Source organism: Brachyistius frenatus, unplaced genomic scaffold, assembly GCF_029030835.1.
Source record: "Brachyistius frenatus isolate BFR_SWC_R1_liver_20210118 unplaced genomic scaffold, ASM2903083v1 Contig_201, whole genome shotgun sequence".
NCBI classification, from domain to species: Eukaryota; Metazoa; Chordata; class Actinopteri; family Embiotocidae; genus Brachyistius; species Brachyistius frenatus.
In genome coordinates, this window is record NW_027210800.1 from 183,350 (window position 1) to 196,611 (window position 13,262).

The window sequence follows — 13,262 nt, forward strand, 5'->3', positions numbered from 1 at the left end:
CTGTGCAGGAGAAAGAAGAAATGACTGTGACTCTGCCCAAATGCTCTGAGGATATTATCCCTCATGTCATCCTAACATGAAAAGCACTTGTATTTATTAGTAACAGCCAAATTATTATTAAATCAAAAACATGTCAAATGTGTAGGCCAGCAGTTTTTATGGGCTTCAGGTTTCGCCTTCGCTTCAGCACCATAATGATACCAAGATTGCCATCTAGTGTTTGTGAGTTTAGTACTGCAGCTTTGGAGCTTTTTGTGGACACTGTGTAGAAAAAGTTCGGGGGCTCTGTGATGATAATTGGAAAAGTTAAAGGCTAAACCCTGTAAAATACAGTTGTGCATTTACATTTAGAGCAACATGCTTATAGAAGGTAACGGCTTCAAACAATAACATATGTGAACACCGTGGGGAGTCGCAGGGAGATAAAGCACAAGCTAGTGAAGTCATATATGGTCATGTCTGGGGATATTCCAGCATATTCACAGTGACTTCTCTGTATCTACAGAAGCTGGAATCACAAATAGTCTTTTTCATGTAATCGCATGTTCTGTATTACGATTAAAAACTCCTTCATAGAGAGATTTTGAAACAGAATGAATGAGCTTTACTTCATTTTAAAGTAAGATCTAAATCAAGGGAAGCAATTCTGGGATCTTCTCGTATGCTCTAAACCTTTATATATTTAACAAATGCCAAAAGTTGGAGGTCCAGATGAATTAGCATTTTGTGTAACATGTAATATTCTCTGTTCCATGTCTGCTTTTACTTACAAACAAAAAGGTTTTATTGTCCCTAGAAGGAAACTGCTTTGCCAATGAGCCCCATAAAACATCCGAACCATAAAAAACAAACATGCTTTTCCATTAAAATACCAAAGTTGTGGCTGGCCTCCAAAGAGGTTAGAGGTCATGTTCAGTTGGAGTACAAATCCCCTGCAACTAGTGGGGATTAACTATGTTGGACACGTTTAACTTTGGCAAAACGTTTATTTGTCTTGAGGATTTTGTGGCTTCAAGAAAAGTAAGTGACTAATGTTCTCATTTACAGCAGGTACAACAGAAACCAAATAAAAAATGAGCATCGTAGCGCTCATCGTCATGTTGGTCTGTGGTTCAAAGGGAAATTCTGCCTGTATGAAATTATTGATTAGTGGAAGAAAAAAATGGAATAACGTTCTGGTGAACATGATGTAAAACACTTATGTTGTACTCCAATAAATTCGCCACACAATGAGCAAAGTCTTGTACAATAACATTCATATTTCATGAGAACCTCTGTGATGTCAAACATTATTCCTCTCTGGGGAGGACTTTCATGTGTGCGTATTCTGCATACTTCTGCAGGTCAGTCTGCATTCCTCTGACGGGGCAACGCAGGCTTGATCTCACTCCAAACTATCTGCAAGGGCCGATTCCCCCTTCATGTTATATTAGCACAATAACTCTGGTTCACTCATGCAGGATTATTGTATATCAACAGGAGTGAAAACACATCAAACGCAAGTCATTTTTCACAAAGTGCAGAACTGGATTAATCCTTTATTTAGCCTTTATATAACTATAGGCAACTTCACAGGCAATTGTTTGTGTTTTCTGCCAAAATTCTCACGTGGAACTGACTATATTTCTCTCTGGAGTTCTTTATTTCATACTTTATCCTGGTCAACACATGGAGTCTTATGAACAATGGCAGCTTTAAAGAATTAAGAGGAAATATATATTTATTTGTTTTATAATGAATCAAACCAAAGAAAATAGGCCGGTTGCATGAATGAAATTTAACAGAAACAATATTTGCAAAGAAGACAGTCATTTTAGACTCTTGTCAAAAACAATACAAAACTAAATTTGAAACAGTAGATGGCAAAAGTGTACAGCATGAAAACAGTCCACTAAATATTTCAATCATTTCTCAAGAAATATTGACCTGTGAAAAAAATGAAACATGTGTCCAGTGCACATTAATGTGTGTTTATAGTTACTAAAACAATGTCTCTCAATATATATGCATTGCTTTAAATTCCATCTAATCACAGTATAATAAGAAGAGCAGCGACTCCAAGAAATAGGCAACTTAAGCTGTAGGTGGCGCTGCTAATGGAGTGAGATTTGAAAGGGGAGGACATTGTGATGGTGATTCCTGGCCAACAGTCATCACAGTCGACACCACAGAAGAAGCACGAGTCCAAGTTGCGAAGAACATCCGAGTTGTATGTGCTCGTTGCTTTTCTCGCTGAAAATGATCAAATGAAATTATGACCACTGGTTTCTGTCACTCTGTGTTTATCACTGTGAAATTAGCAGCATCACAGCCGTAACAGCAAACTGCAGGTTCAGGTTTTTAACCAGATGCAGACGTTACAATGAAGCTACAGCAAAATTGTTTGCAATTGTACTCACTCGGTTCATAGTAGTCGTAAACCTGCACCACAGCATCCTGTACATGGGCCACTCTGTAAACTCTCATCAGGGGAAGTGTGATGCAAACCTCTGACTTCGTAAGCTGCAAAGAATCCCAGAAAAATAGTAAGTGATGAAAAACTGCTGTCTGTGTACACAACATACAGTTTAACAGTTATCTATTGTTTAGTATATGGTGAGCATGGTGTATATGAATCTATTGAAGTCACTGTTACTGTTAACTTAGGGCCTTCAAATGTAGACTGAAGATGTAGTACCTGTAGAAGATGAGTGAAGGTCAATAACATGACATGTTTTTGAACCTGGACTGTGAATTATACTCGAGGTTTGCAGCTTGCAGGTGGTTTGGTTGTTTTTTGTTTTGTTTTTTTTCTTTTAAACTATCATAGTGAACACACATATTTAGTCCATAGGGTTTCTGTGGGATTCCAATGACCTGACTACTGTTAAAATTACACACAAACTACACATTGCGGGTTTAGGGAGCTGATGTCGACCATTTTCAAACAGCTGTAACTGTTTTACAACCTGACCACGAAACACTCACTGCATCCAGGTACAGGATGATTTTCTCGGGCGTTGTGTCCATCTTCCTGATGAAGTCTGGTGGAGCAGCAGCTCCGAGGGAGAGAGAGAAACCGCTGAGCATGCCCACATCCACTATGACCATACCTGTTTGAGGTATCACCTGATTGTCCTTTAATCTTAAGCGGAAAAAGGAACAGGTCAAAGGATTTCACAGCATAACCTAAAAAATATATATTTCTTTTTATATAAATACTTAAAATGATATTAACTTCACATGCACTTGGTTTCAGTACTTACCTGGTGCATATCGACAACATCATGTGATTGTGGTCGTCCTCATCAGTCATCTTGACATTCAATGAGAAGGCCTCCTCCTCCTCCTCCTCCTCCTCCTCCTCCTCCTCCTCCTCCTCCTCCTCCAACTGGAGGTTTGGTGGAAACGTTTTGCTCTCCAGGTTGTAAAACACATTCAACTGGATGATTCATGGAAGTGGTCAAACATTTAAAAAACCTTACGTTTTAGAGATAAAAGGCATTTTCTTCAGGCTTGAGAAATCTCTCTATTCCATCAAGCCAAAAACAAACTCAATATTTGCATTTATTTATTTGTCACATAAGATAATCAAATTACACAAATGAAAACATTCCTGCTGAGTCAGGTGTAGTTATGGTTTTGCAAATCCCACGCAAGTAATTGATGCAATGTCATATAATCACAGAAATACAGATTAAACACAGTAAAGAAGGGACTTCGTTAAACTGTACCTGAAACGTGGCGAATCCTTTTCCTTCTATGTATATATTTAGATGTAGATCTTTGTTAGCATTAATCTGAGAAACAAGAATGTAAAAGTAGGAAATAAAGACATTTCAGCTTTGCAGGTTTTAACTTTGTGGGCAAGGTCATACAGTAAGTACAACACCTATAATTGATCTAATTTAATCATTAATAAATGCATTACAACAAGTGTGAGATTGCAGCTAAGTTTATCCTCATACTACCTCTTGGCTTTGATACATCTGATAGTTGGTGGAGTTGATTTGAAACTGTGACTCAAACGAGGACGTTGGGGAAGATATATTCATTCGGAGGTTGATGGCTTTGGCACCGCTGAATGCAGAAAAGAAAGACAGAACCTGGAGGGCGAGTATCGTGTCCTGAGGAAGAAATATGTCAAATATGTGCATTTGGATGATATCACCATATTCAGTGTTCAGGATTTGGATTAGAACTACAGCATCTTTTTGCATGAAGGTACCACAGCTGGTTTGAGGTAAGATAGTTAGCTAATTTACAGTGAATTAACATCCTTCTCACATTTTTTCAGTGTCTTTAGGACTGAACCAAACAGTTGTAACTTTATTTCCAGCTGCATAGTTACGAATCAGTTTCTCAAGTAACAAAATGTAAAAAAAAAAAAAAGAAGGTATTTTAGCATCACCTGTGTCGTCCCATAGCCCCCCAGATGGTTCCTCTGCATGCTTAACCACTTCATAAGCTCAAAGGCATTAATGAAGTCGCCATGCCTGATTAGAACCAGCAGCACATAAGAGGCCATCTCGATCTGTGCTGAGTGTGGCTGCCGGTCATGTGACCTCAGGCCAGCAGAGGATCTCCACATCATGACTCCATCTTAGGAAACAAATGACAATGTGAACAATCAGTAAGCATGTGCAGATATTGCTGGTTCAGCAGCATTACGATGCACTGAAACAACTCGACACCGAACTGAGATTTGACAAAAGGATATTAATTTGAAGCATGACATGTGACCATCAAACCTCAGCATATTGAATATCTATTAAATTATAAAATAATAATCCAATTCTTATGGCTATAACAACATAATAATTTCAAAAAATCCACCCAAACTTGCTCAGGATGTTACCACAATTGCAGTTACATGTCTCCTTTGTTTAACCCCCCCCAGCATAAAGCCTTTGAAATCACCTCTGTAGTCAGCTCTCCTCCTGAGCTCAGCGAGGGCTGTGCCGGCCACGGGACTGTTGGCCAGAGTCAAAGCATAAGCCACCAGACACAGGCTGTAGTTACTGATCACACTGCTGGACACTGTGTTCTCCAGGTACGTCTGGGCCAGAGACACATTATCTGGGTACATTCCCTTCACACAAGAACAGGACAAAAGATCATTACTGTTTTATAGGACAGCAATTAAGATATAATGTTCTGAAAAGCTAAAGGTTCATTTTCAGTGTTGACACAACCACTAAATGGTATTTAGGTCTGTTGTAAAAAATAATCAAAGCTTCTGAAATACATACGTTCCACCAATTCACCGCAAGGTCCCTGTCCTCCAGGAGTGCCACCAGTACGTAAGCAGTGAGTGCCACCGGGCCGTCATTGAGCCCCCCCTGCATCTCTGTGTGGATCACCCTGCCCACCTCAGGGAACTCCCCACGGGGCCCCTGCTGCTTCAAGAGCCAAGTCATGGCTCTGACCAGGACGCTGCGGTCTATCTGCATGAAGGTCCGAGCCTGGAGGAAGGAACGCAGCACAAAGGCTGTCAGCCTAAAGATCACAGAGAGAGAGAGGAAGGGAGAGTGGCCGTCAGAGGAATTCAATTCATACTGAAGATTTATGGACGTGTGTCACATTGGTGACCTACCATGTGCTACCAGAGTGGTCGCTGTCTCCAAACGCACTGAAGGAACCATCCTCTCGTTGGTAGGACAGCTGTTTATGATATCCTTACAGCAGAAAATACATCACAAAGCCACAATAACAATGCAGCAACACAGAATTTATATCGATCCACACATTCCTAAATAGAATGTTTTTTTTTTTTTTTTTACAAAAACTTACATACAAAATAGCACTCAGAATAATCCTGATATAATGAACATGTGACTCGGGGGTGTTGTAAAGGCAGCTTACCTTCCATCATGTAGCCCAGAGCCCTGCTACTGATCTCTTTGTTGTCCTGGTCTGAGATTTCCAGGTACTGGAGAACATAAACACTTGGAACAAAGTGGATCATGTTCTGCTCCCCACATCCAAGAGGCAACTGAACCAGTGAATCCAAGTTGTTGATGGACAAAGCCAAGCTGTCACCTGCGTAAAACAATACATGAGGGAAGCAGGAAAGATTTAAGTGTTGCACAACATAATTACATAATAAAACCCTCAAATGTATGCTTCATCAAACAGCAGTTCAATTGTGGAAACTTTTGACCTTTACATGAAAGAGAAGAACCTTTTTCGCAATGGCCACTTGCGAAAACTAGCGGTTTAAATTACAAGGAATGGAAGAATGCTGAAGAAACTATAAACAAACACAAAGTTACAGCGCTGCAGGCACAAAGCCTTTATCCTGCAATATTTCCTTAATGTTTAATAAAGCTGACTATCACAACAAGCACAGAAACCACAATCTTGGCTCCAACCGAGGACAATCTTCAAGCTTGCCTCTCTAGCATGACCATCGCCAAACATCCTTCAACCTGAATGGAGCAAAGCCAAACAGCTTGACAGCTGTTCAAAATCTGCTCGCCATAAACATTCCTGTTTGATGTCCATCCTTTTCATTTCACAACTTTTTGTACCTTAAATGCTTTCAAGAGTTTGATACGCATATATCCGAGCTCACAAAGGAAAAACACAAAGGAAAATGAATGCAAAGGCATATTAACACATGCCTAATTGACTAAAAGTCAACAAAAACTCCACGAAGATGGAACTGCCAATGGCACAACAGGGAAGATGAATAGTAGACGTACCAACCAATGCCATCTGGGCCCTCTGGCTGCCTGGTACCACATCTGGTGGGAAGGAGAAGGACACGGATCTGGAATAGTTGTACATCTCTGGTTCCAGCTCCAGGAACAGAGTCTGTGAGGAGGACTGTTCAACTCCCTCAGGCTTCATGAACATGGAGATAATTCACTGTTATCATGGGATTAACTGTACACCATGAAGCAAGCTGTATTTTGTTTATTGCATCCTTATGTATAAATGCACATCAAGATCTTCCTAACAAGCCTGCTAAGTCCAACAAGTTAGAGTTCATATTCTGTCGTTCCTTACCTTCACCATTATGCTCCGAACAAGGTTGTCTGAGGCGTCTGCAGACACGGCGTCCACAGCTATTTCCATCTCACCCAGAGTCAGAGGCCTTATAGGAAACAGGGCTGAAGCAGACGCATGACTCCCTAAAAAGAGTTTTTGGCCGTTTAGAACCAACGCATCCCTTCGACCGGTCAAAACAAACTCAAAGGCCTCACTCTGTGCTAGCAGCACGATGACCTTCAGAGAGAAACACGTTGGAAAGAAGAACAATCCTTTAAAACAATGAATGTAACATATTCTGTGACAGATGTTTATTATTGGAGGACATCAGTGAATCATCTGTCAGACCTCTGAGATCTGAATCTAAAGAGGGAAGGTAAGACTTCTCCAACAGGTCAATTTATTTAAAGGAGCCATTTTAGGAAAAGTACACCACAAAACTGTGTCCCACATACGTCTACGTCCTGCCCTAAATGGCTGACGATGTTCACTTCCAGCACGATCTCCTCCCCTCTGATGAGATACGGTGGGACGGCCAGAGACAAGGAGAAACCTTTGGATACAGTCAGCTGTCAATGAGAGGACGTGGATATTAGGGAAGAGAACTTATCAGTGTCTACTTTTCATGACTGTAAAACAAGCACAACATCCTCTTTGCAAAAGGAAGACAACAACATTTTTGGGAAATATCTGAAATTTAAGAAACATCGCTGGCTTACAGAGGAACATCGAGTGTTTTGTTACCTCGCTCGGTACAGGCGTGAAGCCCAAACCCGAGTTCTCTGACATCACCACCGCTAAGGCGCCCAAAGAAGTGACACCATTAGGCACTGTTATTTTCCCGCTGGTCCACGTCATATTACTGACAGAAAAGGAAAAAAACCCAAAAAAAAGCAGGTTTTGCATTAAATATTCAGTGAACTGAAATTGATATTTGAATCTCCAATCCACTCCCAGTACGTTTCGCCCTCACCTGACGTTGGCATCGAGCCACAGTAAGGGTTCAGAGGTATCCATCCAGTGGCTCCAGTACTTCTGCACAGGTAGGATATCTTCTTCTGGAAGATTTCCCAAAAGAGAAGAGATCAGATTGTTGATCTGAAGAATGTATTAGTACTGAAATTGGGAGATCAAGTCAATATGTTAATGGCCATAAGATGGACTCTCGATTAGAGAACCAGTTTTACCATTTTTAGGTCCATCAAGCTTCTTTTTCTCATATGATCCCACATTTGTCAGCATCCTCAGATTACATTCCTGTAGTATGAAAGAAACAAAAAAACAGAATAATGGTGAATCTCTTATTGTAGCAGTACATGAGGCCCATTATCAGATGATGTTTTGTTAGAGGGATCGGTGATTAAATAGAGGCCAGGTGTATCGCTGGTGACGCAAGGTGGAAAACAGTCTCAGCTCTGCCGATGCCTTAGGTGATCTCCGATTTTAAATGATCTGCTCTACCACACACACAATACAATAAAGGCTTCCAGAGCGTCGGAGGAGACAAAAGGTGGTGAAGCTTTGTTTCCTCCATCTTATGGTGCCGGTCCGACACCAAACACACGGGAGTTACCAGCTCTTAGAAAAAGGAGACACCTCCTAACAAAACAGACAGATATGTTACATCCAGACGAGCCGGTTTACTGGTCGCACTGTGAATCCATGTACGGTATCTAACTGGGAAATAGTGCTAACAGATACTTTACAGCAGATTGAGATGACCTCTTTGTACTGAAACTGTGAAATGGACAATGGGGAAATGAAGCAAATCTGACCGTGTATGAACAGGTGACTTTCCGATAAAGGTTCACAGAAGTTTAAATTTCACGGATTCATTTCTGCTCTTTTGTCCTCACTCAATATTTACTCAAGGCCTTGAAGAGTAGTGTAGCTTCTGGGTTCAGCTTAAATCCGAAATCCCAATTACAGCACTTCAGCTAATGACAGTGTTTTAAACTAAAAAGAAGGCGTTGACCTTTCGGATTTTGTTAATCAGTCATCATACCCGCTCCGCTTTAAATTCCGGCTCAGCCTGCGGAGCATCATCATGCATCCCAAAAACCACGATCCCAACCGGGTAGCTGGATTCAGCAGAAACCACAGTGAGCGATACCTGCTCACCTGGTGGTGCCCTGGTACTGCTCCAGTTCAGAAGTACCTGAAGAGAGCAAGCACACAGACTATCACAGTCATGGCCGGGAGGATTACTGTACGTTAGAATAATCTGATCAAATATGTAGAATAAAACAACAAATTAAAGCACTTGGTTGTATTGATGGATGCGTATGTGTGCTGTGTCGCTGGTGACTTCTCCGTCAGAGAGGATGCAGTAGACAGTGATGCAGGCTTCAGGGTACCAGGACGGCGCTGGGGTCAGAGAGAAAGAGGAGGAGCTTCTGGTCCCAGCTGCCACCACCTGACCGTTAGAGCTCACCTGCAAGCAAAAAAAAACATAGAAAGAAGCTTTAGTTATTTGCATTTAACCACAAACCTCCCTGAATATGTTGTTTAAAAAAGTTTGCATGCATTACTTGAAATATTTAACCAAACATACCACGAAGTGAAGTTGTGTTGGTTGGAAGGTGCTCTCCACATTTAGTTGAAGAGGCCATCTAACCTGAAAGTTCAAATATATCATGTAAATTATGTCCAGGCTGCATAATTAACAACATAATTGAGGTATGTTTCCTGTGTACTTCTGATTTTAGTGGTATAAAATATATGTTTGGTTACCCGTGCAGGTAAAGTGCTGACTGGGAGGATCTGAATATACGAGCCACTAGGAGAGGAGTAGTTGGTGTAAACCATCAGAGTCTCCTCACTGGATCTGAATCGGGCCTGAACGTAAACACAAGTTGAAGAAATTGTGAATCTGTGATAGCAGTCATGTGCAGATATCCTCAGTCTTTGTGTTCTTTCCAAAGATGTTTTGTTACACTTCAGTTTCCAGAACATGTGACTGACTGGTTAAATTCTCTGGGGCCATTTTTCACAACAGTAAATGGATGTATTTTTATTGCACTGAAACTACTCCTCCAACTTCCCAGGTACCGAGAATCAAAATACTCACCCGGATGAAAAGCATCTCTACTTGATCCTGTAATTTAAACTTAATGTGGACGTTCCCGTCCTCGGGCACAGAAAGCGCCAGAGTTGTAGGTTCTTCATTCATCACAGACGTTCTCTGAGTGACTTCCACCACAGCAGGGTGCATTAGATCCAACATGCTGAGTCGCTTTCTGTCATTTTGAGAGATAGTGAGCTGTGGAACACAAGCAGAGGAGTTCGTTCTCTCAGGGAAATAATAGTCTAAAATAGCCATGAAAGAATAATAATAATAATAATAATAATAATAATAATTCACTCACGTTTGTAGAGAAGTGTAACGATGGCTTTAATGTGGGTGGAAAATGGTGGAATATAATCTGGAATTTGTTCTGCATGAGATGGACTTCCACAGTTTTGTTCACTTTAAGTCCTCAAAAAACAAAAAAATATTTTGCGGTTTGATGTTGAAAAATTCTATATATTTTAGACATGAACCAAAAAAGGTTTAAAACATTTCGTACCTGTGGAACTGTCATTTACACAGACAGCAACGTGTACGACGACGTGGTCACCGCTGCTGTTTGCTGACAAAGTGTGTAAGGCCTGAAGTTGGTCCGCGCTGAAGAAAAACTGTGTTGACCCATAAGTCTGGAAGAGGAGGTTAAGATGAGGTTAAAAACAGCATTTCTGCTTCAGTTTATGTCTAAAAGTGAAGAGATGAGTAAAACCTCACCTGGTTAGTTTGCGTTAGCAGCAATGGAGAGGGTGGATTGTTTATAGCATGCTGCAGAACGACTGAAACAGTCAGTGTCCCGTGTACAGGTTGTCCACTGAGGTAACTGGAGGGAGAAACATACGAATGTGTACATGCTTAACATATAATTAGTTATGATGTCATTGATTTAAATGACTTTAACGAACTCACAGTGCCCTCACTGATCCTGAGATATCGTCTCCAATGAGGACCTGCGATGGCGTCTTGACCAGCACTTCAAAATAAGGATGCTCTGCAACAACAGTCATTAAAATTATAGCAAGATACTTTTACCATGTTCGCTATATTAATTTAATGTGGTAGCGTTTACCTTTGTGAATTAGTAGTAAACACAAAGCGTTAAAAATAGCAGACAAATTAGTTTGACCTGATGGTAGGGTTAGATGAAATGTCAGGAGATTCCCAAAGTTCCTACAGTTCATCATTGGGACTATGAATGTTTGTACCTAATTTGTTAGACATCCATCTGAATTAATGACAACCAAAAATAATAACCAGCGGTGGTAAGGAAAGAGTCTGTCCTCTGGTAACCGTGTGTCTGCACAACATTTTATGCCACAATGGATCCAGTTGTGTTAAATTATCAAGAAGGATCAGCAGAGTATTTAAAATCTATCATCTGGAGACCTTGAAAGTCTTGGTACAAAATTAAATGGCAATCCATCAAGTGGTTTTCAAGATATTTCACTCTGAACCACTGATATCAGTCTCATGGTGGTGGGATAGAATATTTATAGCGACTCCAAAATCAGCAGGATTCATCCTCTGGGTACCATGAACGTCTGTCGAAAATGTCATCCATCCAAAGAGGTGGCCTGACTGAGCGACAATGGCTCCCCTAAAGCCATGTGTAACACATAATATATTACCATAATGCTCCACAATGAAGGCTTTCTCATCAGTCACACCCTGTATGGAGAGGATGGGAGATTAAATGGGAAGATGTTTCTTGTTCCATGTGAATAGCATTCTTTGAATCAGCATGTTAAACAAAGGTAAATATGTTTAGGTTTTTCAAGCCTACATTCACTGTGGTTGCGACCGTCCACCGTCCAAGAGGAGGCTTCTGGGATAAACTGAATTCTTGCAACACAATCCCCGGATTCCCGGTGGACTCCCACCTGTCAACGACGTTCCCACTGGGATCCTGCACGTGACAAAGAAACGTCAATCAAACTTCCAACCAGACAATGCCGGACTAAAAATCTGTTGAGCTCCTCTGGCTTTGTTCTTTCACACAGAAAACAGAAACCTACCCGAACAGAGATTTCCACTCTTCCTGTGTATGGATAGTTGTCCAGCTGAACAGACACGACTCTGATTTTGACGGTGTCCTCCGGTTTGTAGCGTGATCTGCTGGTTTGGATGAAGGAGGAGACGTTCCTGAGGTTGAACTTGAGGGTGGTGGTGTTGGTGAAAATGAGACTGTCCCCCCTGTAGCCGCTCACCGTCAAGTTAAAGAGGGAATTGTGGAGTATGGAGCCAGAAATCTGGAGCAAAAATGGGATCAGAAACATACAGTACAGAGGTGGTGTTAGACTTACATTTCATTATTCTCTCTATTTCAGCAAGCGTCTGAACGGGGAAAGAAAAGGAAAGTTCACTCACAGGAGGAAGTGTGAGGACACTGGTCAAACCTTAAAAAAACAGAATGATGTTTTAGTGCAAAGTCAAAATGTCATTCAACAAATGAAGCCTAAATCTCTTGTTTAATTCGCAGTCTCACCTCCTTGAAAGTTCTCTGTTTGGGATACTTTGGTTTCACCATGTGCCACTTCAGCCATCAGCCTGCCAGGGAAGTCAGAGAAGACGGTGACGGCCAGCGGAGTCGGTGTGCCGGCACGCAGCTCCTCTGGACCCGAGATCAGAAACAAGGTCGTACTGGTATGGAGGGAAGAAAAGGGTGTTATTGATTAGTACATAAATCAGTTCTGGTGTTCTTTGTAGTCTAAAAAAATTGTTGACTGCGGTCACGACAAACTTACTTGGATGGATCCTGCGTCAAACCAGAAACGGCGAAACACACAACTTCCAAACACACGAGGGTCCAGATCCTGTTCATGTTCTCGGCGGTCGGGTTCAGATCCCAACCTGACAGCACCTGCTGCAGGTAACTAGACTGATCTGGACCTGCATGTGACAAAACTCTACCCCCCCCCCCCTAACCCCCACACACACCCACACACACACCCATTCCCAACGGGCCACACTCACCTGCTCATACACACACTGATACACACATCAGTATGCATACCCATATTATGACACATGGCATCTTTGTCACACACAATGGATAAAGTGGAGGAGGGGGTGTTCACACTCTTAATGCCTTTGCCCAGAGGGACACAGCTCCTCTGTCTTTTCAAAGTCAGATAGTTCCCAGTCGTGTCCAAAGCCCAGAGAGAGAAACTGCTGCTATCGAATCCACACGGAGAAGAAAACACAACGCAGCATCTGTGACACG

At 41.6% G+C, this 13,262-nt stretch overlaps 1 protein-coding gene across 1 annotated transcript; it reads right to left on the bottom strand.

The window, feature by feature from the left end:
- Positions 1-1,802: 1,802 nt before the first annotated feature.
- Positions 1,803-12,860, bottom strand: LOC138632959 (CD109 antigen-like). The gene is made up of 32 exons (XM_069718892.1): positions 12,784-12,860; positions 12,525-12,679; positions 12,407-12,435; positions 12,055-12,288; positions 11,823-11,945; positions 11,668-11,707; positions 10,949-11,030; positions 10,757-10,862; positions 10,545-10,671; positions 10,344-10,453; positions 10,046-10,237; positions 9,709-9,813; positions 9,530-9,592; positions 9,239-9,409; positions 8,981-9,133; positions 8,154-8,232; positions 7,949-8,033; positions 7,720-7,837; positions 7,431-7,544; positions 6,994-7,212; positions 6,687-6,828; positions 5,845-6,021; positions 5,576-5,657; positions 5,247-5,478; positions 4,900-5,071; positions 4,391-4,581; positions 3,951-4,106; positions 3,714-3,779; positions 3,246-3,421; positions 2,968-3,124; positions 2,400-2,502; positions 1,803-2,232 (listed from the first exon to the last, which is right to left on the bottom strand). Exons 1-32 carry the CDS (start codon positions 12,858-12,860, stop codon positions 2,030-2,032), a joined length of 4,239 nt encoding a protein of 1,412 aa, XP_069574993.1. The 3' UTR covers positions 1,803-2,029.
- Between the last annotated feature and the right edge of the window lie 402 nt (positions 12,861-13,262).